This window comes from Borostomias antarcticus (genome assembly GCF_949987555.1).
Source record: "Borostomias antarcticus genome assembly, chromosome: 16".
NCBI classification, from domain to species: Eukaryota; Metazoa; Chordata; class Actinopteri; order Stomiiformes; family Stomiidae; genus Borostomias; species Borostomias antarcticus.
The window spans coordinates 452367-478894 of NC_140249.1; the positions used below are offsets into that span (position 1 = coordinate 452367).

Below are 26528 nucleotides of genomic sequence, written 5' to 3' on the forward strand. Positions count from 1 at the left end.
CTAACGCCCTGCATGGCAGTTTGCTGTGAATGTGTGTGTCAATGGGCCATTATAAAGCACCTTGTCCGTTAAGGTACCATTCAACCTCTATGCCATGAGGTCTTGCTGTACATATTATATTTATGACCTAAAACCAATATAAGGTTCATCACTGGAAAAAGTGGGAGAAGACTGGAGATGTGGTTAAACGTATTCTCATAGTGCATAAAAACAGAAATTATCTAAACGTGAATACACCTTAAACCCTTTAAGAGACCATGTTGTAATTATGTATTCATTTGATTTCAGGCAATTTGATGTACAGATGTCACTCATAAAAATGTTTGTCTCAGGTGTGATGGTGGCAAAGCTATTTATCTTTTTTTTCTTTCTTTTTGTAATTGGAAAAGGAATTGCACACCAACCTGCAGGAGCCTAACACACAACGTTGATGTTTGCTCAATAACTGTTTCTAGACATTTCTGTCTGTGGTCTAGTGAAGCTGTGCGGTTGAAATGTTGCTCAGCTCATAGAATAAAGTATAATCTGGTGTGTTCCTACATATCATATGTAGGAAATTCACTTGAAAAAAGGTTTCAGAGAAAAAGAAAAAAATAACTTTGAAAAGCTTTATTAAAATAAACATTACAGCTTCTTGATATGGAATTACATTATTTTTCAATAAATCGCATCACACATATACACTTAATGTGCTCGTAAAATAGCAAAATTGCCTGGTAACTAAAACAGACATTTTGTTTCTATAATGAATAGTTAAAGGTATAATATGTTATATGTGGATTAAAATAAACATTTTTTCAAAAAGAATACATCCATAGGGCTTTCCGAAGGCTGCAGAGTAAAAGTATTGCTTTATCATAAAAAAGTATATTTTGTCTGAAATTATTACATTATGAAATTTTGACGGCCCGGCAATGACACTCTGTTGATATCATACCAGCCAATAGTATTACAGCGTTGGTACTGCGCGCTGGGTTGCCAGGTACTATTCTAGCTTCACCACTGTGAGATTAGCAGTAGCCAGCTAACGTTATACTTCCATGAATTAGCAGCATTATAGATGTTGGTTAGCATCAAGTGTGTGTGCGACTATAAAACGGAAGCTTTTCCATCCACTTCCGCTCACTCTTTTCAGCTAAACGTTTGATAAAATGGCGGAGTTTTGTCGTCCTGCTTCTCCACCTGAGCCCTGGCGAACCGTGCGATACGAATCTCAAAAGCTCAGTGACCGAAGAAGGAGCCAAACTCTGATAAATATCGGGCCAGCCTTTGCTCATTGGATGAAGTTTATGGAGTTTCATGGGATAAAGTCGCATGGTGACATGGCTACTTTTCTACTAGACCGGTAAGATAGCGAACTAGCTAACTTTATCTTTCTTGGAATCTGCATAGCCAGACCTAACGTAATCTCTACACTACAGCATCTAACGTAACTTATTACATGGCACTCTGAAATACTTGATTGTGATTACTGATTAGTGTAACGTTATGTTCCTCTCGGAGTGAAGATCTTATCACAGTGTGAATGAAACAGTGCATTCTCTGGCATTTTGTGGCATGTAAATTGGCTAGCTAGCAATCGTTTGCTAGCAAACACTGCTAGTGGTGATAGACCACTAAGATTATGTTACCTGTTGTTGTGTGTCAGGAAGGTGCATGTTTGTTTTTGCTAACATTAGCTAGGTTGATTAGCAGAGTATTGAAAACCTGCTTTTGGTAAGGTGATATGAGCGCATTGATCGTGACCCAATCGTTGCAGTCACACACACAAGGAAAATTGTCTGCTCGCTTGACCCGATCTGCAGGTTGTAACGAACCTGGCAACCAATACGTTGTCTTGTTGCAGTTCTTATCTTTAGACACTAGATGGGGGGAATAATCCACATACAACATATCACACCTTTAACCATTGAGTTCTGGTTAAGGACTGGTTAACTGTGGGTCAATATTGCTGGTCAAAGGCCAAAGCACTTCATACAGTACATATAATTAAGACAAGGCAATTGATGCACTGATATTGAGTGCTAATGACTATAGTACATAAATGCAATGTAAATAGAACAAAAACAGAGACATTGTCACCACATGTTCTGTTCATCTATCATCCCATCAAATGTTCCCTCCTTCAAGGGCTCCTTCCATGTTCTTAATGTAAGAAATGTGCACACTAAATTATGTTACTTAAACTTTAGGCTGGCATTACACAAAGCTGTATCTACCACAAATCATCTGTTGCGATTTTACAATTTCACATAAACATGGCATAACATCTTAAAATGGTTTGTTTGAAAAATTAATTGGATTTGCGAAAAATGCTGAAAGTAAGTGTTTAACAGAGACTCCCAGTCCCGATAAACCATCCCATTCAATGTTCGCATAGGGATTTTGGACAATACCCCACAATGGTGGCAATGCTAACCTTTCAGCCTACAAAATGACATCAGACCTCAGCAATCTATAGTGGGGTTCTCTTCAGGGTATTTTTTTTTTAAAGTTGGTTTTAGGTCATTCTTTAATTTAATTACTTCCCCACCTCCATTTCACTGACACAACCACATAGGCCTACTCTGCTCAATATTTTGGGTCAATAAAAAAAACAACCTATGCAAGGTTCAGCCAGTCTGCTGGACTGTTGTGTTTTGACTAGTCTATCACAGATTAGTTTAGTTTCTCATTTTTTTGAATGCAAAATCACACTGAAGTGTCTCAATACACTAAACAATAAAATTATACAACAATAAACAAAATACATGCATGTATAGATCACAGTACAAGGCCAAACTATATTAAAAAATCAGGATCATTAAAATCAAAAATCTGAAATTCAGCCTGGTTTTAAACATGTCAACAGACCTAAAGCTACTGTAGCATCTGTAACTGTACAGGGCAGCTGGTCCCAAAGGTAGGGAGACAGAAGGAGAAAGCCTTACTGACAGCTCATTTCTTTGTGGATTCTAGAGAGATTCAGTGAGATAACCAGCATGGCCCATGTAGAAATGTATAGGTTAACAGAAGGACATCACAGCACATTAGTATCACCATTAACCTGTTGGCATAACCAAAAACAGTTGCTTAATACTTCTCATATTAAATGTGATGATGAACTAGACTGGATCCATGCTCTGGGGCTCCGCAAATATGGCTGGTCAAAGGCTTAAGCACCCCATATGTACAATTAGGCAAGCCTTATTGAGGCACTCATGTTGTTGAATGCAATATGAATATAATACATATATGCAGTGGAAATAGAACAATAAACAAAACTATTTAAATCATTACATATCTGAATGTATGTATTAAGCTTATTCCCTCCTTCTATGGTTCCTTCCATATTCTTAATGTAAGAAACAAGTATATAATGTACAAAAATTATATTCTTTAATCTTAACAGTTAATATTAAATTGACTTCACATTTTAAGTTAACCCTTGAGTCTCACATTGCAATGATAAATAACCTCTTCCAGGAAACACCTTTTTGTGTTCAAGGGGACAGTTGTCAAGATGATGCTCTCCTCATTGGATAGACTCATTCTGGGCTGTGGCTATGTACTGTATACTGCTATTGCTAGGCGCTGACTAGAGACCCCTAAAGAATTTCAGAGAAAGTTCATAACTCAGAAACATGGTGGCGCTCATGGGAAAACCACGGATCGCATTCACAGTAGCACCACGGAAGAAGACCTGGAGAGAGATGAGCGCATGGGAAAAGCAAAATTAATACTGTAAATATCAGACATTAGAGCAGGCTGAAACTCTAGCAGACAAGATGAGGGGTAAACACCATGCTAGAGCTAACTAGCTAGTTAAACTGTCTTATTCTAACCAAGAGCCTCACACTGATCAATGCAGAGCACAACAATACAGAGAGGAGGATCTGCTATGTTGCCAGGTCCTTAAAATTGTGTTTAGAAGTAAGCTGGTCTGGTATTGTGACTAGTCTATCACAGCAAATACCTCGTCTGGCTCCACATAAGAGCTCAACAACATTTAGCTGGTTGTAAATGTGAGTTAACAAGTGACTGATTTTGGTATTGACTCTGGGAGTTTGTAGAGACATTTGCCAACTGTTGCCGAATGCAATTTCATTGCCGCTTGATAGTTTGAACAGGGTTAGTAATGGTACTGATGATGAATCTTCTTCTCCAATGCTACTATAGTTCATGTCCATCCCTTAGTTTGCTAATGATTGTCAGGCATTGATCAAATGTTCTGTGTAAGATGGTGTTTGTTTGCCAAAACACATTGCACAAGAGCATACAGTATGTCCTGAAACCTGGAAAATATCATGTTTTGGGTAACACTTTACATCAAGGTCCTCTTATCAAGCAGTTAGTTAATAAGTAATAAGGTCCCTATAAGATGCCTATTAACATTAATATATGTTAAGACATGTATACGTATTAATAATAGCATTATAAATGTTTTAGTTATATAAGACCTTTATGATGCTTGTGCGTGCTTTCAGACAGTGCAGACGCTTCTGCTGCTTGCTCTCGCCTTTGTTTGCATTTTCTGCATTTTTCAGCTGATATTGTTGCTTTTGTTCCATAAGAAACTGTGAGCAGTGGCTCCTGGATACTTTAAATCACGGGGACTCTAATATATATATTTTTTTTTTTGAAGATTAAGTTGCCATATTTCAACGTCTTTATCATCTCCTCACGATAACGTGAACACGGCAGCAAGATGCCCCCTTTCACTGCAGATGACTTCCACAAACTTCTGCAGAAGATTACAGTGCTGGAAACAAAAATGAACCGGTTAGAGATGAGTGTGGAAGTCAATGGACTAACTGGGAACGACACCACCTTACCATGGATTCAAAACAGTACCAGACAAGAGCATGCTAACACACCGCTAATTAGCACCAAGGAGACTACCAAGAAACAGGAGAGCCATGTACTGGGCACTAAACCTACAAACCCTCCCTGGAACTCTCTTGGTGCAAAGCCTAAGAGAAATTCACCTCCCAGGGAAAAGGGAGAACAAGGCAGAGACCCGTCCCTGGAGAACTATGAGACTGACTGGCCTGCATTATCATCCAGGCAGAGTGCCTCTTCAACCCCTGTCCCTAGAAGGACACCGCCGTGGACAACCGCAAAAGGGAGAACCAGAAACAGATCTCGCCGACAATCAACCATACAACTGGAGAACAAATTTGCCCCACTGTCTGATGACCTGGATCACATCTCTTCTTCACACAGCAGGATAAGGACTGAGATTAAACCAGAAAGTAAAAGGCTACAGGGAAAGCTACCGACTGGGCCTCAAACTCTGATTGTGGGTGACTTTACTGTAAAAGATGTGAGAAGCATCTGCAGTGAAAGCACCAAAATACTCTGCTTTCCCAAGGATACGGTTGCTGACATGACAAAAAAAATCTTGCATATCGGGGTTACACATCCAACTGTGGAAAACATCATTGTGCACGTGGGGACAAATGACGTTGCGCAACAGCAGTCGGAAGTTCTTAAACAAGACTTTATTGATCTGCTGAACACAGTCAGTTCTCTGAAAGCGGAGGTGTTTTTTAGCAGCCCTCTACCACCAGTCAGAATAGGGGTTGAGAGATTCAGCAGACTGTTGGCACTGAACACATGGCTTACAACTGCCTGTACCACTCACTCAGTGCGCTACATTGACAATTTTCCATTTTTTTGGGAACGATACCATCTTTTTCAGAGAAATGGACTCTGCCTTAACAGGTCAGGAGTAAAACTGTTTATCTCCAATCTGTTCTATTCTCTGCGTCATCCATCTGCTCCCTCTGCCATGGTCAAGGACAAGAGACAAGAAATACCAAAACAGAAGGAAGAAATATCACAACATGGCAGAAACCTTGAAGAGCTGTTGCTTCAACAAAGCTCTGATTATAGGAGACACCCGCGCCAGGAAGAAGAATCTTCACACCACACCCCATCGACAACAACCCAACGATGCCCCTCCCCTCCTCCACCACGCTCACCAATCAAGGGTCTCATCAAAGCTGCCACACTGAAGCTCAGCCAAATTGATGAGCTACTGCAAGAGGGGAAGTCTCTCACTCCCCCCCTCTCACTAGCACTCACCAGCGAGGATCCACCCCCCCAAGAGCGGGAGTCTCTCACTCCCCCCCTCCCACTAGCACTCACCAGCGAGGATCCACCCCCCCAAGAGGGGGAGTCTCTCACTTGCTTCCTCTCACCGGCATCCAGCAGGAAGCACCTTCACGCGCTGTATTACGCGCTCCCAACCGCCCTTACCCCCTGCCGGGCCCAGCCTGGTAAAGGCACAGCACATTCAGTTACTTGTTTACCAAATACAGCAAGCTCTAACTGATATGTACTGGGTCCAGGCTACAAGGCTAATGGCACTCATGACCCCTTCCAGGACAAGCCAGGACCCAACGTGATGGTATCTTCCTCAATTCCTGTCTTGATAGGTAATAGAAAAACAATGGTGAATCTGCTAAGTAACAGGAAACACTCAAACGGCTCTACAAATGTATCAAATTTAGTATCTATTCCTCGTCAGCCACAAACTATCACAGAGAAATGTGCAGATAATACCCTCAGCACACTAAACTTAGCTTTATTAAATGTCAGATCTTTAACAGGAAAGACATTTTTAATCAATGATTTTATCACCAACCACAATCTTGATTTTATGTTTTTAACTGAAACTTGGCTAGACCAAGGTAAAAGTGCAGCTGTTCTTATTGAGTCAACTCCTCCCAACTTCAGCTTTATATGAGCGAGGCTAGAGTGCATAAGAAAGGAGGTGGAGTAGCCATCTTGTTTAATGACTCCCTCCAATGTAAGCAGATGTGTTATGGAAATTTTGGTTCCTTTGAATATGTGGCTCTTCAGTTGAATTCCTCTTCTCGAGCCATATTTCTAAACATCTACAGGCCACCCAAATACTGTCCAAACTTCTTTGATGACTTTGCTGAACTGTTGTCTACTGTCTGCATTGACTTTGACTGTGTGGTTATTGTTGGTGATTTTAACATCCATGTTGACAACCCTCAGGGCAGAGGGACTAAAGAGCTAGGTTGTGTCCTTGATAACTATGGACTGACTCAGCATGTGACGGAGCCCACACACAACAAGGGGCACACTCTGGACTTAATCATCACCAAAGGTCTGAATATTTCCAAGGTTCAGGTGTTTGATGGTGCGCTCTCTGATCATTCCTGTGTTTTCGTTGAGAGTACTATCTCCATGCACACAAATTCTCAATCAGAGGTTATCTCAAAACGGCACATCACTGAAAACACCAGTGAGATATTTACTCAGGCTTTCTCGTCCACACCTGCCCTCTATATGGCCTCAGTCAACGAGCTTGTAGATAATTTCAATGTTAAAATTACAAACATTATTGACGCCGTTGCACCCACTAAGGTGAAGGTGGTCTCTGGTAAGAGAAGATCTCCATGGAGAAACGCCATGCTGGTCAGAATAGAAAAGAGAGTGTCGAAAATCTGAACGCAGATGGCTAAAAACAAATCTCCATGTTCATTATGACATCTATAAAGAGAGACTTCGCATTTATAATATGGAGCTGAGAAATGCACGGCAGACCTTCTTTTCTGACATCATCACCAAAAACCATAACAATGCGCGTGCTTTGTTTGCCACTGTTGATAGGCTGACAAACCCTCCTGTGTCAGTAGCCTCTGAACTTCTATCCACCAGGGCCTGCAATGAATTTGCCTCATTCTTCACTGACAAAATTCAGAAAATTAGACAAGCAGTTAGTGCCTCCATTCCAGGTACAGGACATGTGTCGTCACAGTGTCCACTTAAAATCAATACCATGACACAATTTAATCCGATCAACCATAAAACCCTGGGGGACTCTATACAATATCGGAAATCCTCCACCTGTTGCCTTGATGTTCTACCTACAGACTTCTTCAAAACTGTATCCAACTGCATGGCCTCTGATTTACTACAAATTGTAAACACATCTCTTCTTTCAGGTGTGTTCCCACATACCCTGAAAACTGCAGTCATCAAGCCACTCTTAAAAAAGAATAATCTAGACAGCTCACAAATGAACAATTATAGGCCCATATCAAACCTCCCATTTCTAAGCAAAATAATTGAAAAGGTTGTTTTCCAACAACTGAATAACTTCCTGGCACTAAGTAATGGCTTTGATGTCTTCCAGTCAGGATTTCGACCACACCACAGCACCGAGACTGCTCTAATTAAGGTATTTAATGACATCCATTTAAACACAGATAATGGCAAAATCTCAGTCTTAGTATTACTGGATCTCAGCGCTGCGTTCGACACGGTAGACCACAACATACTAGGCCGACTGGAAAATTGGTTGGGAATTTCTGGTACAGTGTTAGATTGGTTTGAATCCTACTTAAAGGACAGGGATTATTTTGTGTCTATAGGCAATTACAAATCTGAGCTGACAAAAATGACCTGTGGAGTTCCCCAAGGCTCCATCCTGGGGCCTCTTCTGTTCAACATTTACATGCTCCCACTAACTCAAATTATGGAAAACAACAAAATATGTTACCATAGCTATGCAGATGACACACTAATTTATATCACTATATCACCAGGAGACTATAATCCCATACAAGCGCTGAGTAAGTGCATTCAACAAATCAATGATTGGATCTGCCAGAACTTTCTCCAACTAAACAAAAATAAAACTGAAGTAATTGTCTTTGGAGCCAAAGAAGAACGATTAAAAGTCAGTGCTCAACTTAAATCAGTAATGCTAAAAACCACAAACGAAGCCAGAAATCTTGGTGTAGTCATGGACTCTGACCTGGACATGGACCTGAATTTCAACAGCCACATTAAGTCAATTACAAAGTCAGCCTACTATCACCTGAAGAATATATCAAGGATCAAAGAATTTATGTCCCAGAAGGATTTGGAAAAACTTGTCCATGCGTTTATCTTCAGTATACTCGACTACTGTAACGGCATGTATACAGGTCTCTCTAAAAAATCGATCAGACAGCTGCAGCTGATTCAGAACGCTGCTGCTCGAGTCCTCACTAAGACTAAGAAAGTGGAGCATATCACACCAGTACTAAGGTCTTTACACTGGCTTCCTGTCTGTCAAAGAATTGACTTTAAAATACTGCTGTTGGTTTATAAAGCACTGAATGGTCTAGGGCCAAAATATATTTCTGATCTGCTCATATGCTATGAACCATCCAGACCCCTCAGGTCGTCTGGCACAGGTCTGCTTCCTGTCCCCAGAGTTAAAACAAAACATGGAGAAGCAGCATTCAGTTTTTATGCTCCACATATCTGGAACAAACTTCCAGAAAACTGCAGGTCTGCTGCAACTCTTGGTTCTTTTAAAACAAGCCTGAAGACTTTTCTTTTTGCCACTGCTTTCTAAGAGGAGCTATGTTTATCAGTATACTGCACTGTAACTTTTATTCCTGTATTCTATTTGTCCTGCTTTTTGTTTAAATGTCTATAATGTCTTGCTTTTTGTTTTAATGCTTTTAATGTCTCATGTAAAGCACCTTGAATTTGCCTGTGGCTGAAATGTGCTATATAAATAAACTTGCCTTGCCTATGAGAAACGTATAAAAAGTTTAGAAACTGCTTATGAATGTTAATAAAAGCCTTTTTCATTTCTTATACATACTTATTATCCATTAATAATGCACTTATTGAGAAACGTATTAACTGTTTATAAACTGCTTAAGAACTTCAATAAAAGCCTTATTAGTTTCTTATACATACTTATTAACTGTTAATTATGCACTCATTATGCATGTTACGATGCATTTTGCAGGTACCGGATCTAAAGTGAGAACAATGCCTTGAGGTTAATAAACCGTATGCATGTGTGACTGATTTCAACTAGTCTGCGTTGTGTATTTCTATTGCACAGGGGTGGATTTGTGACAAATACTGTTCTAACGAGCTACGCCACTGAAAAACTATCTTATTCAGTGATCCAGCTGGAAACTATTTATACTAGTGGAGTGAGTTTATACAATTCAACTGGGTTACACTCACCCCCAAAAACTCACCCCATACTGTATACTATCAATCAATCAATCAAAGCTTTATTTGTATTTGTACTATAGCTAGCTTTTCAGTGGCATAGCTGCAGGGATGTGCACAGATAGACACGAGGTGGTGCTAGAGCACCTGCCCTTTGCCCTCTGGACAAGGCAAGTGCCCTTTTGAAAGTAACTTTTTTTCTTCTTTTTTTTTTTTACAGTGTAGGCCTACTGTATGTGGCCCATGTGACATCGATCAATTCTCGATTAAAAGCGTGTAATAATAATGCCCCAAAATGCGTTGTAATTCTGCCAGTCCACCCTGCACACACACCCGTGCCCCTCCCCTCCCTCTCTTCCTTTGTCAACGGTTGAGCATTATTTTAGGGGGCTGTTCATGAGAAATAACCATGAAATTGCGCAGTAGGAACTCACTTTATTTTAGGGGGCTGTTCCTGAGAAATTACCAAGAAATTACTTGGAAATTACACAGTAGGAGCACACTTTATTTTAAGGGGCTGTTCCTGAGAAATTACCAAGAAATTACCTGGAAATTATGCCATAGAAACACACATTATTTTAGGGGGTTCTTCATAAGACATTACCTAGATATTACTTGGAAATTACGCATTAGGAACACAATTTATTTTAGGGGGCTGTTCCTGAGAAATTACCAAGAAATTACTAAGAAACTATCACCTTATTACAAATTAACTTATGATAATTCTCTCCACTTTACAAGGAGTTGTATCACCTCATTACTTTGACATTACTGCTGCTTACTGTCACCTTATTTATATTAAATTATTTGATAAAATACCACCTTATTACTAGTATATTACCACCTTATTTCTAAAAAATAACTTGATAATTAGCACATTAGGAAATTATTAGATAATTTCAACCGTATTTCTAAGAAATTACTAGGTAATTGCCACCTTATTACTAGGAAATTACTAGGTAATTTCGACCCCTTAAAATAAAGTGTCACCGAGATTTTAATACTGGTTTTAGTGTCAGTCTGTCAATGTCAATGAACCTTTGACGTTCTGCTACATCACAACCATGAAACTGAACTAGGAAGTTCACAGCACATCGGTACCTTAGCCTGGTTTGAACTCTCCTTGTGAGGTAATGAAATTGTACTGGCAAAAGTTTAAACCAAAATAAGTCACTTATTCTCATATCAAATTTGACAATACACTAGACTGTGGCTCAATATATGGCTGGTCAAAGGCTAAAGCATGTTATGCATACAATTTAGAAAAAGCTGTTGGTGCACTGATGTTACTGCAAACAAGTCTTGAGAAATGGATAAAAATTAATGTTTGAAAGATTTTGGAATAATTCTGTTCTTGATTAATCTTGCCTTCCGCCATGGGCTGAATACTATAATCCCCAAAATGCAAACATTGTATATCTGACACACCAGACAGGTCCAAGCCTCAAACAAGGATTCCAAAAACCAAAGTGTGTTTACCAGGGCTGCTTACCTGTAAGCCCTCTGTCCTGTAGCTATCTAGTATGCAGTGGAGGATGCCACTGTACTTTCTCTGGTGGTATGCGTCTGCCTGCAGCCTGCTCTTCACCACGTCAGCCGGGGTAGCTGTCACCCAGGAGATAGAGCCTGGAGAAGAGACCCACCCACAGCATTTAAACAATAGTCAGTTTAGTGGGCGAAAATGGGCAAAAGGGACAACAGATTTTTCTTTTTTGCAACAGATTTCCCATGCAGTGGCTAAACAGTCATAAATATTCCAGGTGACATGACTTTTTAGGCTTAAACCTCACCTGTGTAATAGGGCTGTGCAATAAAATCAATACAGCAATACATGGCAATATTTTTTCTGCAATACTGTATTGATTTCCACAGTACAGTATTGATATATAACTAGAAAAACTGCATAGCGGCTAAATGCCTCCGCCCAACAATGCAAGTTGCAGTTAAAGTTGCACTGAAACGGACGTTTGAGATAATCTAACTTCCGTAGTTTGACGTATTTCCAACGCAAACAAGCTACAGTATGAGGGTGGGACATATGTTTAGAGGAATTTGACTGGAATATTGACAAGTGGACGGGTTTTAAGAACTTTAGACAGATTCCATAGAAGGATAGCATTAATTGACGGGTGGATGTCGTGAGATTATTGGCCTAAAATCTATGGTACCTGTTGTCGTCATTGCACGTGACCTACCGTTTTCCAGGAAGTAAGAAATTATATACTTTGATATAAGATTACAACAAAAGTAGAATTTTGTAAAAAAAAATTAGCATACATCGTTGAATAGGTGAACACTATGACCAACTAGGGCTGCGAGCAGCAGTGAGCGGGCCCTCGCACCCCATGCGTGTCGGGGTGTGGCGCCGTTAAAGGGTGTGCTATTTCGGTGTGCAGTACTGAGAGAAACTTTCTGTCACCAGTAGGTGGCGCTCTAAGCGTGACTCAATACCGATGCATAGATGTGTTCAGGGCCGTACCTTGATGAAGCGTGAGAAGTTTTGAGTAAATCGGATAATGTATGTAGGAGTTATGAGGACTTCCTGTTTCACCAGTAGGTGGCGCTGTAAGTGTGACTCAATACCGACACATAGATGGGTTCAGAAGGCCACCTTCATGAAGCGTCAGCAATTTGGTGCAAATCGGATGATGTATGCAGGAGTTATGAGGACTTCCTGTTTCACCAATAGGTGGCGCTATAAGTATGACGCAATACTGACACATAGATGTGTTCAGGACAGAACCGTCATGAAGCGTGAGATATATCGGACAAATTGGATAATGTATGGAGGAGTTATGAGTACTTCCTGTTTCACCAGTAGGTGGCGCTGTAAGTGTGACTCAATATCGACGCATAGATGTGTTCAGAAGGTGACCTTCACGAAGCGTCAGTAATTTGGTGCAAATCGGATGATGTATGCAGGAGTTATGAGGACTTCCTGTTTCACCAATAGGTGGCGCTATAAGTATGACGCAATACTGACACATAGATGTGTTCAGGACAGAACCGTCATGAAGCGTGAGATATATCGGACAAATTGGATAATGTATGGAGGAGTTATGAGGACTTCCTGTTTCACCAGTAGGTGGCGCTGTAAGTGTGACTCAATACCGACACATAGATGGGTTCAGAAGGCCACCTTCATGAAGCATCAGCAATTTGGTGCAAATCGGATGATGTATGCAGGAGTTATGAGGACTTCCTGTTTCACCAATAGGTGGCGCTATACGTATGACGCAAAACTGACACATAGATGTGTTCAGGACAGAACCGTCATGAAGCGTGAGCTATATCGGACAAATGGGATAATGTATGGAGGAGTTATGAGGACTTCCTGTTTCACCAATAGGTGGCGCTATAAGTATGACGCAATACTGACACATAGATGTGTTCAGGACAGAACCGTCATGAAGCGTGAGATATATCGGACAAATTGGATAATGTATGGAGGAGTTATGAGGACTTCGTGTTTTATGGCGAAATGTCAAACTTTGGCGGGGCGCCACGGCAAGGGTGTTTGGTGAAAACTAAATTTTTTTGATAACTTTTGATCACAAAGGTCTTAAGATGAAGCTGACCCGATATGAAGTTGATCGGATGAAATCTGTAGGAGGAGTTCGTCGAAGTACGAGGCATGGAAATGGTCAAAACAAGGACAAAATGGCACATTAAGAGCAAAATGGCGGACTTCCTGTTGCATGTTGGGTATAGCTCCAAGAGACATTTAAGTGTGGCTCGATGAAATACATATGCCCACCGAATTTCGTTCGCCTACATCAAACTGAAAGGTGGGGCTCGCCATTTTAAACTTTCCAGGGGGCGCTCTTGAGCCGTTTTGCCACACCCATTTCCGTCACCCATGAATTATCAAATTTTTCACCGGGACTGACGTATCTGCAAAGTTTCATCCGTTTTCATCGATGTTCAGGCCGCCTAAAAGGCATTTGTTTGGAGTAAAGAAGGAGAAGAAGGAGAAGTATAATAATAATAAATATACCTGCAAGCAGGAATGTGGGGGCCAAGCTGTTTAACTGCAAGCAGACAAGGAATCAGCTAGACTGACGTGGTGACATGTTTGACAAGGGTCAAGGATGGGCCCGAGATTTTCGGAAGTCAGACATATGGTTGAACGGGATTCGATCTCTGTACCTGCTGCTTGCAAGGCCGACACGCTAACCACTGTGCTACGCAGGCTGTTGCGAAGGTGAACCACCCTAGTCCACAAGGCATGTGAGCCTTCCCTAACCCCGTGTGTCTGAGTCCTGAGCACTTAATTAATATCAGCTGGTAGGGTTGCTTCCTCTCGGTAGAGTGAGAGGGGGGGTGTCGTTGTTTAAATTGGCACACAGCGAAAAGTATACATAGCATAGCTCAACTATTTACTTCTTCAGAATCCAGACAATCACGCGAACATTTCCATGTATAAAATGTCCTTCGGTCTTCAGACGTGTAGGAGAGGTGAAGAGTTAGAAACAGTTAGAGATTCTAGAGCGAAGAGAGATTTTCTAGAGCGTGGCTCCATTGATTTCAATGGAGGGGGGGGAGTCATTATTCGAACTGTCACAGAGTGAAAAATATACATCGAAGAGCTTAGCTTTTTTGATTTTATTAATCCCAAGAGTCGTGTGAACGTTTTGATATGTAAAATGTGTATGAGCTGTGAGAATTGGAAGAGGGATGGCAGTTTAGAAAATGTGTGACTTTTTCCAAAATGCGCCTTTCACCACTCTGAAACTGGTGAAATTGTGCAGAAGACAAAAAGTGTTCCTTTCATTCTGCAATCAAACAAATGAAGTAATAATGAAACCACGGGGTGTTTTGAACTCAGCATGAGCCAGGGAATCCATTGCTACCATAATTTTGAAGATTGGACATACAGCTCAAAAGTTACTGGCATAAACGCAACTCCAACTTTGACACGCTGGTGGCGCTAGAGTGCACAAGATGTCAACATGAGGCTTGGTGACAGATGTCATGGGTATGTCCCGAATGAGTGTGCCAAATGTGGTTTTGATAGATTAAAACATTACTGAGATATGACCCCAGTTCCTGTTTTGCAGCTTTTCTGCCAATTTTGATTGGCTGTCACGAGCGAACGCAATGGATGATCAAAAATCCCTGTACATTCTTTGTAGACATTGGTGTATAGATGACATCCACCGATTTTTTTGCAAATTGGTGAAAGTTCCTAGGAAGAGATACATTTTAAGGGTTTTGCACATCATTCAAAATGGCGGAGAAGCCAAGATGGCCACAATGACGTCATAGAGTGCGTTGAATCCGGCTTGAGCCAAGGAATTGAAGGACACCTGAAGTTTTAAAATTGGACTTGCTGAAGAAAAGCTGCATGCATAAATGCACCTCCAACTTTGACACGTTGGTGGCGCTAGAGAGGGTGAGGTGTGGACATGAGACTTGGTGAGGAGGGTCAGGGCACTGTCCCAAATGAGTGTGCCAATTTTCATAACTTTCTACCATAAGCTTATATGGGCTGCCATAGACTACAATGGCAGAGGAATAATAATAATAAAGAAAGAAAGAAATAAGAAAAGGTAGAAACTTAGTGGTGGCCTACGCAGCTTCGCTGCTTGGCCCCCAATAACTAGGGCTGCGAGCAGCAGTGAGCGGGCCCTCGCACCCCACGCGTGTCGGGGTGTGGCGCCGTTAAAGGGTGTGCTATTTCGGTGTGCAATACTGAGAGAAACTTCCTGTCACCAGTAGGTGGCGCTCTAAGCGTGACTCAATACCGAAGCATAGATGTGTTCAGGACGGTACCTTGATGAAGCGTGAGAAATGTTGTGTAAATCGGAAAATGTATGTAGGACTTATGATTACTTCCTGCTTGACCTGTAGGCGGTGCTATAAGTATGACTCAATGCTGACGCACAGATGTGTTCAGGATACGACCTTCATCAAGCATGAGCAATTTGGAGTAAATCGGATAACGTATGTAGGAGTTATGAGTACTTCCTCTTTCACCAGTAGGTGGTGCTGTAAGTGTGACTCAATACTGACGCATAGATGTGTTCAGAATGCGACCTTCATGAATCGTTAGCAATTTGGTGCAAATCGGACAATATATGTAGGAGTTATGAGGACTTCCTGTTTCACCAATAGGTGGCGCTATAAGTATGACGCAATACTGACACATAGATGTGTTCAGGACAGAACCGTCATGAAGCGTGAGATATATGGGACAAATCGGATAATGTATGGAGGAGTTGTGAGGACTTCCTGTTTCACCAATAGGTGGCGCTATAAGTATGAAGCAATACTGACACATAGATGTGTTCAAGACAGAACCGTCATGAAGCGTGAGATATATCGGACAAATCGGATAATGTGTGGAGGAGTTATGAGGACTTCCTGTTTCACCAATAGGTGGCGCTATAAGTATGACGCAATACTGACACATGGATGTGTTCAGGACAGAACCGTCATGAAGCGTGAGATATATCGGACAAATTGGATAATGTATGGAGGAGTTATGAGGACTTCCTGTTTCACCAATAGGTGGCGCTATAAGTATGACGCAATACTGACACAAAGATGTGTTCACGACAGAACCGTCATGAAGCGTGAGATATATCGGACAAATTGGATAATGTATGGATGAGTTATGAGGACTTCCTGTTTCACCAATAGGTGGCGCTATAAGTATGATGCAATACTGACACATAGATGTGTTCAGGACAGAACCGTCATGAAGCGTGAGATATATCGGACAAATTGGATAATGTATGGATGAGTTATGAGGACTTCCTGTTTCACCAATAGGTGGCGCTATAAGTATGACGCAATACTGACACATAGATGTGTTCAGGACAGAACCGTCATGAAGCGTGAGATATATCGGACAAATTGGATAATGTATGGAGGAGTTATGAGGACTTCCTGTTTCACCAATAGGTGGCGCTATAAGTATGACGCAATACTGACACATAGATGTGTTCAGGACAGAACCGTCATGAAGCGTGAGATATATCGGACAAATTGGATAATGTATGGAGGAGTTATGAGGACTTCGTGTTTTATGGCGAAATGTCAAACTTTGGCGGGGCGCCACGGCAAGGGTGTTTGGTGAAAACTCAATTTTTTTGATAACTTTTGATCACAAAGGCCTTAAGATGAAGCTGACCCGATATGAAGTTGATCGGATGAAATCTGTAGGAGGAGTTCGTCGAAGTACGAGGCATGGAAATGGTCAAAACAAGGACAAAATGGCACATTAAAAGCAAAATGGCGGCCTTACTGTTGCATGTTGGGTATAGCTCCAAGAGACATTTTAGTGCGTCTCGATGAACTACATATGCCCTCCGAATTTCATTCGCCTACATCAAACTGAAAGGTGGGGCTCGCCATTTTAGATTTTCCAGGGGGCGCTCTTGAGCCGTTTTGCCACGCCCATTTCCGTCACCCATGAATTATCAAATTTTTCACCGGGACTGACGTATCTGCAAAGTTTCATCCGTTTTCATCGATGTTCAGGCCGCCTAAAAGGCATTTGTTTGGAGTAAAGGAGAAGGAGAAGGAGAAGGAGAAGGAGAAGAATAATAATAATCCTTCGAGTTTCAATAGGGCCTCGCACAGCCAGTGCTCGGGCCCTAATAATAATCCTTCGAAATTCAATAGGGCCTCGCACCGCCAGTGCTCGGGCCCTAATTATGTGAATTAGTTCTAGCAGTAGCTGTTACATACAGCTGCAGCAGCTAGCCCACCTCACATTTTCTCCAGGAAATGTACTTTCTAGTTATTATTATTATTATTATTATTCTCCATCTCCCTCTGACTTCTGACTTCCTGTGGACAAAAAATCGCCAAACTTTGCACATAGCTCAAGTACTATACCCAAAGTCCTCAACCTGCATTGTAGGTCAATAAACCTTAAGGTGGCGCTACAGCAACAGTCTAAAGTTTAAAACTTTAAAAAATCATAACAAATCAGCCACAGGTGCTATTACTGTAAAACCACCATGTGAACGTAGTCCCAAGTGAGACAAAACTTTCCTACGCTGTGACCTTGCAGGAATTTTGAAGTTTTGAAGTCTGATTTTTTCATCAACTGTAAAACCTATCAAACCTATCTCCTCCCACATTTTTTGTTCAATTGACACCAACATTTTATACTGTATCTTCAGACTGTCCTTACCAAATAATCCTTACAGATTTTTGAAATATGAAAAATTGAGCCCACAGTGCATCAAAAAGTTGCTGTTAACAGTTCTGTATACAGTTCCTACAAATTCTTGCCAAATGAATGTCTGATCATCCTCATAAAAAGTGACATCGGCAACATATCCAAGATGTGATTTCTTTCAGAATTGTATGTCAAAAAATCTTTTTTTTACAGTATTCTGAATTATACCCTCAAATGTTCAATAGAAAATAACATATCTAAACCTAACTCCTCCCACATTTTTTTCCAATTGCAACCAAAATGGACACACTGCATCATCAGACAGCCCACACTAAACGATCCTGACAGATTTTTGAAATATCAAAAACTGAGCGCATGATGCATCAAAATGTTTTACTATTAGAAATACTGTACATTTACTACAAATTCTCGCTCAATAAATGTCCAATGTTCATGAAAAATCAGGGCAAAATAGTCATGACATGGTAGAGTGATTTTTCTCAATTTTTTTTTTTTTTTTAAATATGTTCAATTCTGTCCTCTGAAACCAACACTTCATACTGAACTACACTACCCACAATCCAACGCAAGCTCCACCAATCAGAGACATCGCTATTGGCAACCCTACCCAGCCCCCACCGAGGATTACAATGACTCAATTAATTGATTGGCCACTGACTGAGCACACAGCTGCTGAAGTTAATGTTCAGTTATGAAGAAAAGAAAATAAAGCCTATAAAAATGAATAAACATATCTCATCTCACATTTTTCAATCAATTAACGCCAAACTTGCTACACTGGATCTTCAGACTGTCATTCACAAACTCATTGACCAGATTGTTGAATTATCAAAATTGAGCTTACAATGCATCAAAATGTTTTACAATACACAGTACTTTCAACAGCTTTCTCTTTCCTTTGTTGTATATTATGAGACTCTGATCACTTCAGCCACTCATCCACATTTTGAAGGGCATACCATCATTATATGATGCACCTTCTATTGTTATATCCCTTGTTTCAGTGTGTATACTTTAATCAACAAAGATCTTTTTGTGGGCTTTTACATATACCACACGTTAAGTGTTTTATGATGAAACAGATTATGACCTCTTATCATGCACCCTGGTGACTGGCTTAGTCAATTTGTGAAGCCAAATGTGAGTTGTTGCTAATTAGCTCAGTGAGATAGAGGATGTTGCTTGGTGTCAGAGGTTACAAGTTCAATCCTCAACTCCATGTCAACTTTCTTGTTGTCTTCCTATTCTCTTTCTCTCGCTTATTGCTCATAAACTTGACTGAAATTGCCTGGCCCCGCCTCATCGCTGCATAGCAGCTTTAACTGGTGTTGTGTTTTCCATATTTCTCTTGAATCTTATTGGTTGGATTGACCTTAACATGTGACTAGGTATATATTCAGAACCCCCTGTCTTCTCTGTGATGATGGGAACGGTATACTTAAAGAGCTATTTGTTCAAATCATCTGTTTTAAAATGATCATAGTCTCAACAGACAATGTTTTCTATATGTACCTGCCAGTCCCCCAGCCAGCCAGATGGAGATGGGGTGAGGGGAGGTCTTGCCATCTGGGTTCAGCAGGTCAGAGAACAGTGTGTAGGGGATGAAGTAGAGTGTGTACCCAGGGACGTCCCTCAGGATCATGGCCCCGGCTCCCCGGTACAGTCCCTGAATCCCCTCTGTCTGGAGGATGCTGCTGACACAGTGGATGGGACCCCTGTAGCCACGCTGGCCGGGCATCTCCACAGACCTCAGACGGATGTTCCCACTGGCATTACCAGCCAGGTTCAAGTTCTCTGAACACAGAAACACAGACAAAGTACGTCAATCCAAAAGTAAGGCAATCACATTAAGAGCAGATTTCTGTGCACAAATCTATTTTTACAAATCTATGTTCATTTCAAGATTAATAAACCACATTGTCAATCAGGATTTAAGTGAAAGAATATAAACAAAGATATGACCTTCTTCTTCTGTCTTTTTCTGTCTAATGGTTACCACAAGCCTAAAATACACAATGGTATGGTCATCTCCAGACACTTCCTCTTTCACAACTTCTGAGCAGCCATTATTTAATTCAGATACTACATATACTATATTTGCAATACTTGATCTTATTATACAGTGTCATACAATATTTTAGACCCATCTCAAAAAGTTGTACTAATGCCAATATGGCAAAAAATGAGCAAGACAAAATAAGCCCACATACGACCGCTGTATTGTGTACCTGCTAGAATGGGCTGCGTCTGCATCTGTAGTCTGATCTTGACCAGGTCCACCGGGGCACCCAGGACCACGGAGACCAGGCCAGTCAGCATGCTAGCCACCGTCAAGTCCAGCATGCCGCACGGGTGCCTGCCGTCTCCATGGCGCAGATTGCTTATGAGTCTCTGTGAGTTACTGAAGAAGCCGAACACCACAGAGTTATAGAGGGTGATGCTGGCCAGAGGGAACGAGAGGCCCTTGAAGAAGCCGGCAACCTATAGTAGCACCAATGAAAAACTACAATTAGGATGGAGAAAATAAACAGTGCAACACTTGAGTTAGGACACAATGTTCCAGTGATTTGGCTTCTGGTATGGGTCTTTTTTTATTTTTAATTATTTTATTTATTTATTTATTTTACACAGAGTCAAATGAAACAGTATGTTTTCCTACAGTCTAGGACCTGAAGCACAATCACAGCTGTCCAGACCCTTCAGAAAACATCAGTTGATGACTGATAATGCCACTGATGTGGTCGTTTTGAAAACAATGATGAATGTCTACAATTGCCTGCCACATGCACATGGAACAAGATGGCAGGTACAAAATAACCTGATGTAATTATCAGGCCAAACTGATGATCCACAACTCATGAAGTAAGGTGACATAACTGGTAAAAAGCCATATTCTAATATAGTTTCTATAGTGAAAGATGGATGATCTATGTAGGCTATTCTTGCAGTATGCGTTTTCAGAAACCTGAACCTGGCAAACTAGTGTGAGACTGGTAGTTAGCCCCAACTGTCCTGGATTTAGAAATGTCTCTACTCTTCAGGCGAAATCAAATCAAAACCATTTAGATCATTATTTTGACCGGTAGGCCTATCAGATTCAATATACTTCATACCTCAGTATACAGTATATCATTCGGACCAATGCCAAGTGAGTAAAAAAAAGTAGATTTGTTTTCCCTTACTTTTATTTTGAAAGTCCTTGAAAGAACGCTACCGGTAAATTTAATTTCACACCGCTTGAGTGGTAACTGGTAGTGTGCTGTGTCCTGATTTTAAACTATTAGCCCCCACCCATAGAAATAGCAACCAGCTTTTCATGAGTATTCCCACAGACCTGTACCCTGCAGCCTACTACACCACTGTAGAGAGGAAACACTGAGGAGACAACCGTTGAGCTGGTCACTGTTCAGATCTACAGAACAGCATACATGAGGAGACAACCGTTGAGCTGGTCACTGTTCAGATCTACAGAACAGCATACATGAGGAGACAACTGTTGAGCTGGTCACTGTTCAGATCTACAGAACAGCATACATGAGGAGACAACCGTTGAGCTGGTCACTGTTCAGATCTACAGAACAGCATACATGAGACGACAACTGTTGAGCTGGTCACTGTTCAGATCTACAGAACAGCATACATGAGGAGACAACTGTTGAGCTGGTCACTGTTCAGATCTACAGTACAGCATACATGTTAGCGTCTGAAAACCATAAAACATGTATTCACCCAAGCAGTCAGTGTGGCATCTATGTCAGGGTGCATTCAAATTCAGCAAACATAGCGAACGTTAGCGAACTATTTTCGCGGGGTTCGAGGATCACAATGGACCTAGGCTTACTGGAGATGTGCTCCCAGATGGGGATTGTTGCGTTTCTGCGAACTATTTGGAACGTTCATTAAAAGCTGCTCAAATGTGACCGTTTGGAGAAAACATGTTTGTGGCAGGTGTCGAAGAATCTCACCAAAAATATATTTTTGCATATTTTTGTATTACCTATCTTGGAAAACAGAAATTGTGACTAAACGTGTCATTACTAAAACTGTGTTGTGTGATTTCTGTGTATCTACTCTTCAGGCAGCACAGATCAAAGAACAGCCTGGCTTGCTTGTTTGGCTCCGAGACGTAGTCAATCATTGTTGGTGGGCGTGTAACAAGACTCCCACCTTCGACAAATTCATAGCATGTTCAACATTTAGAGCAGGGAGAATGTCCGCACACTGCAAGTAGCTCCCACGGTGGGTTTAATAAATAGGGCACAACGTTTCGGCACAAATGGCCTTCTTCAGGAGCAATACTGAACATGTGAGGGGGCAGGGTGTATATACAAAGGTAAAAGGAAATGGGTGTGACCGTAGTGGGGTCAAAGTTTAAAAACAGGTACAACCTATGTCTGCACTGTAGTACTATTCAATTCTACATACTTCTACTGTAATACATTGGAATAGTTCACATGTACAGTAAAAGTCAAACCATAAAGTTTCAACCATACGTGAACAATAAACTCTTAAATCAGACAGAATATTCAACATTAACACATAATAGTAAATTATTTTTATAGTAGTTTATTGATGTAAAGTAGCTGAATAACCAGAGTATAATGTTACTGATTTGAGTAGATTACTGCTCTTTCAGTGCATTTTGTTTGTTTCTCATTTCATAAAACATAGTCATTTTTATCAGGAACTGTGGCTTGGGCTCCTCCACCATGGGGCCAACGAGCATAGCTGGGTGATGGGACAACGCCACCACGAGGCGCCCGAGAGCTGCTCCACCAAGGAGTGGCAGGAGAGAGAGTCAATGGCTCATGTGCCTCTCACTGACATTGTCATGAACAGGCGATGGTTGAAGATGGTACACAAGAACCTGACCTTCAGGCGTGTGTAAAAATGTGTTGACAACACAAACAAGAAGTGTCAAACATTTATATGAACATACTTTTGTTTTTCATAGATCAACTGCAGACCTCAAATCATTCCAGAATCCCGTCTTGATGTACGCCAGCAAACGATTCTCATTCTCAGCACCTGTTCACGAGGCCTGGACCCTCCTCTCAGCACTGGACTACAACCAGCACTGGGGCCGGCCAACGGCAAGCTCATGGAATAGGACTGAACCACCGTAAAGCTTGAATTACATGTCTTGTAATGTTTATTTTGACTAATAGAAGGGAACTGTTATGATGACTTTGTAACCTTAACAGGATGCAGGAGACTCTTAAAAAAGAATGTAAAATAAAACTCACTCCTCAAAAGCAGCGCTGACAGTCTCTCCAAGAGGGGCGTCCCTATTGGCGCAATTGTCAACCCGTCCGCCTCGCAAACGGGAGAGAGTTTGAATCCTGCCCTGGGCAAGCCCTTAACATGGGTCGAACTGAAAAGAACCAACTCAGACCAGAGTACTACTGAACCTGAACAGTGGTGCCGTGACCCGTAGGCCCAGTGGTGTGGAGTGAGTTCAGAGGGGCGAGTGCAACCGAGTGAATCATGAGTTCTCATAAACCCTTGTGGAGTGAGTCGAGGTGGTAGCGAGTAGCTGGTAAACTCACTGCTCAATAGCAGCGCTGACAGTCCCTCCAGAGGGGCGTCCCTATTGGCGCAACTGTCGGTGTGTCTACCTCACAAGTGGAAGAGCTGTAAGAGCATGGGTTCAAATCCCGCCCTGGGCACTGAAAAGAACACAACGCAGACCAGAGTACTACCGTTACACTAAAATCATATTACCATGCTAGCTTTAGCTAACTTTGCACTGGAAATGCTTCATGAAATCAACAAGGAATTTGTATGAAGAGACGGTGAAAGGCGTGGATGTGTATGAACGGCAGACTGTGAGTAACATTATGTGGAGTCGGGTCCGGCTAAGCTAAGCTTGCCAAGTCTTGTTTTTATGTTAAGGACCCTGTAATGCCCATGGATTTCAGTTGGCATTTGAGTCCTACAGTATGTGGGTATCAAAACTTGAACGTGATATTGCAGAAAATGTTTTAACTACAAACATTAGAATCCCCAGGGATGGTGGGTGTGATGGCCGGCTGACGTGACATGCATGACCCCACATTAAGTAAAGATCACTTACCGATTCCTTTCTGTAGATGGTGAGAACACAATGGAGAGGGTTCTTGTATCCTTTTCCTGCTTGTAATCGAGTCTGTCAGACCAAACAAAACATGTTTTGTAGGTCATTGCATGGTATTTGGCTAATAAAAGAATCCCATCGTTGGCAACAATGTGACAACCACAGTAAGCTTCGCTGAGGGTCAAGCAATCTTTGCGTTATTTATACACATGTGTTCTGTGAGCTGATGCTGTGAGCTGTATTGAAACATAGAAAAGGCAACAGTGTACCTTGACTGTGTCCAGCGGATGACCAACAACAACACTGGAAGCTCCTACAGATATAGAGTAATTTAAGTTAACAACAGTGGGCCTACTGGTACCTTTGTGTTACTTCCTACTAAACAATAGCTTTCTTTATTTCAGCATTGTGAGACAAAGTCAATAGCACATAACTGAAATCGAGAGTTTAACATGTTTTTGAAAGATTTTTCAAGGTGCCCACCCACATCCATTGTATTACCAAAACGGTGGTAGAGCAATTATCAGACTTTCTCAAAAGTGATAGTTTTGTCAACGTTTTGATCTGAACCATTGTATATGATACAATGTATATGTATCAAGTACCCTTAAAACAGGGCTAAACATGCATTTTCCCTTTATTACTCCTTTAAAGTAAAAAGAGAGAAGCAAATTGGGAGCACATTTAATTTAATCTAATTTAACCTCGGGCTGGACAGAATAATGTGCCATTGGCACTCTGACACAAAACCTCTGCACATGGAAAGGTATATTTACTCAGTTGCATTAGCACCATAGGGCACTTAAATATTTGCCATCTTTCCACAAACAAAAAGTGTAGCAGTAGCCTACGCCTCTACAGGACGTCCCACCAGCATGCAGAGCTTTTGCATTAAAAATACAACAACACCATGATCAAATCAATTCAACATCACATTTGTTTAAGCCGGCATGCGAAAAATAACAGGCCATCAGTGCTTGATTTGTATATTTATCGGATTGGAGTGTGTTTTTTTGGTAAATGTCCATGCACACAGCCGGCCTTGTTTTGGTGATAGTGAAATGCAAAGGAAAAAAAGGAGAAAACAATATTATCGCAAATAATCCCCAATAGCATTCATGCTAAATTAAAATATTCAGAAGCATAAAGAAAAGGGCCTAGACGATGTGGAATAACTTTTAGTTAACTCTAAAATCACTCACCACCAATCCACCCTGCGATGAACTCATCTAGATGAAAACAGTTTGATGCCGCGGCCAAGTCCCTCTGTTTTGACATGGTCTCCACCGATGATGTTCACAAATAGAAAGTAGCGGCTTTCTGCTCTGCGCCTTATCGACTCGCCGGACACGTATGGTCAGATTATGTTACAAGGACGACTATCGCCCCAAATAAACTTTCAAATTGGCGTTTATCTTCTCCTCCGGACAGAGCCCACGGCTCCGCGCTGGACTACCCGAGGTCATGACGTCAGCAAATGCCCAGAACCAATCAGATTCTTGGATTTAAGTTGGACACTTTTGTATCGACACGTTCACACACAGTTAACTTTTCTTCTGGAAAATCATAGCGCTCTGTAGCCAACGATGGAAGTGAGGCATTAGGAGAATCACGCAGGACACGAAGCCTGTTTTTTCGTATACATTGTAGACTGAATCAATTTAACATCTTGACTTCAGGCTATCCTTTCCATCCAAACGCTGTAGATGTTGGTCACGTGACAACAACCTGGGTAGCCGACAACACCTTCGCCGCAAAAATAACCAATAGGTCTACTTGTGAAATTCATCAGAGATAACTGCCCCCAGACACCACCCTTTAAATTAACCCTGTCTCTCCCTGAGATAACGCTAGATAAGACAGCTGTAAACACTCAGTGGAAATATACGAAGTCCAGTAGGCTGCTGCACCCACAGATGTTTTCCCATGTTTTCAACATTTGCTGAGGCACTGTGGGTAGCCTACATGACAACAGCGATCAAGCTTTTTGTGAATTGACACAGGTCAATTCACAAACGGAAACCACTTTCTATAGGCTCTCGAGTATACAGCATGTTGTCAAGAGACACTTAAGTGTACACTGCTGACCTGCTATCCTTTAAATAGGCTCATCTCAAGTTGCTGGTGGTGTTTGGCTGAGTGTTTCTCACGTGTTGATTCATCTTGTTGTGTCCTGTGACCCGTGGGACACTTCACTTCTATTGCACACTTCACATGTATTTGATGTATACAGTATGTTTCAAGCATATTCATTCAACATACATACTGGTAGCCTACTATAATAATAATAATAATAATAATAATAAT

At 41.3% G+C, this 26528-nt stretch overlaps 1 protein-coding gene across 2 annotated transcripts; it reads right to left on the bottom strand.

Moving 5' to 3' along the window:
• Positions 1-594: 594 nt before the first annotated feature.
• slc25a48 (solute carrier family 25 member 48) lies at positions 595-25789 on the bottom strand. Of its 2 annotated transcripts, XM_084450966.1 has the most exons (7): positions 25424-25787; positions 24491-24534; positions 24222-24293; positions 20374-20626; positions 19658-19939; positions 11480-11613; positions 595-3682 (listed from the first exon to the last, which is right to left on the bottom strand). In XM_084450966.1, exons 1-7 carry the CDS (start codon positions 25497-25499, stop codon positions 3578-3580), a joined length of 966 nt encoding a protein of 321 aa, XP_084307092.1. In that variant the 5' UTR covers positions 25500-25787; the 3' UTR covers positions 595-3577. The 2 variants fall into 2 exon arrangements, with proteins under 2 accessions (XP_084307092.1, XP_084307093.1); XM_084450967.1 differs by lacking the exon at positions 24491-24534 and having other exon boundaries at positions 25424-25789.
• Between the last annotated feature and the right edge of the window lie 739 nt (positions 25790-26528).

What these genes read in the sequence shown, in the direction of transcription:
- slc25a48 (XM_084450966.1), bottom strand. Translation starts at nt 25,499, where the DNA reads ATGTCAAAACAGAGGGACTTGGCCGCGGCATCAAACTGTTTTCATCTA. An exon ending in CATCGCAGGGTGGATTGGTG is followed by an intron (nt 24,535 to 25,423) that starts GTGAGTGATTTT and finishes CTATATCTGTAG; the next exon opens with GAGCTTCCAGTGTTGTTGTT. An exon ending in ATCCGCTGGACACAGTCAAG is followed by an intron (nt 24,294 to 24,490) that starts GTACACTGTTGC and finishes TTGGTCTGACAG; the next exon opens with ACTCGATTACAAGCAGGAAA.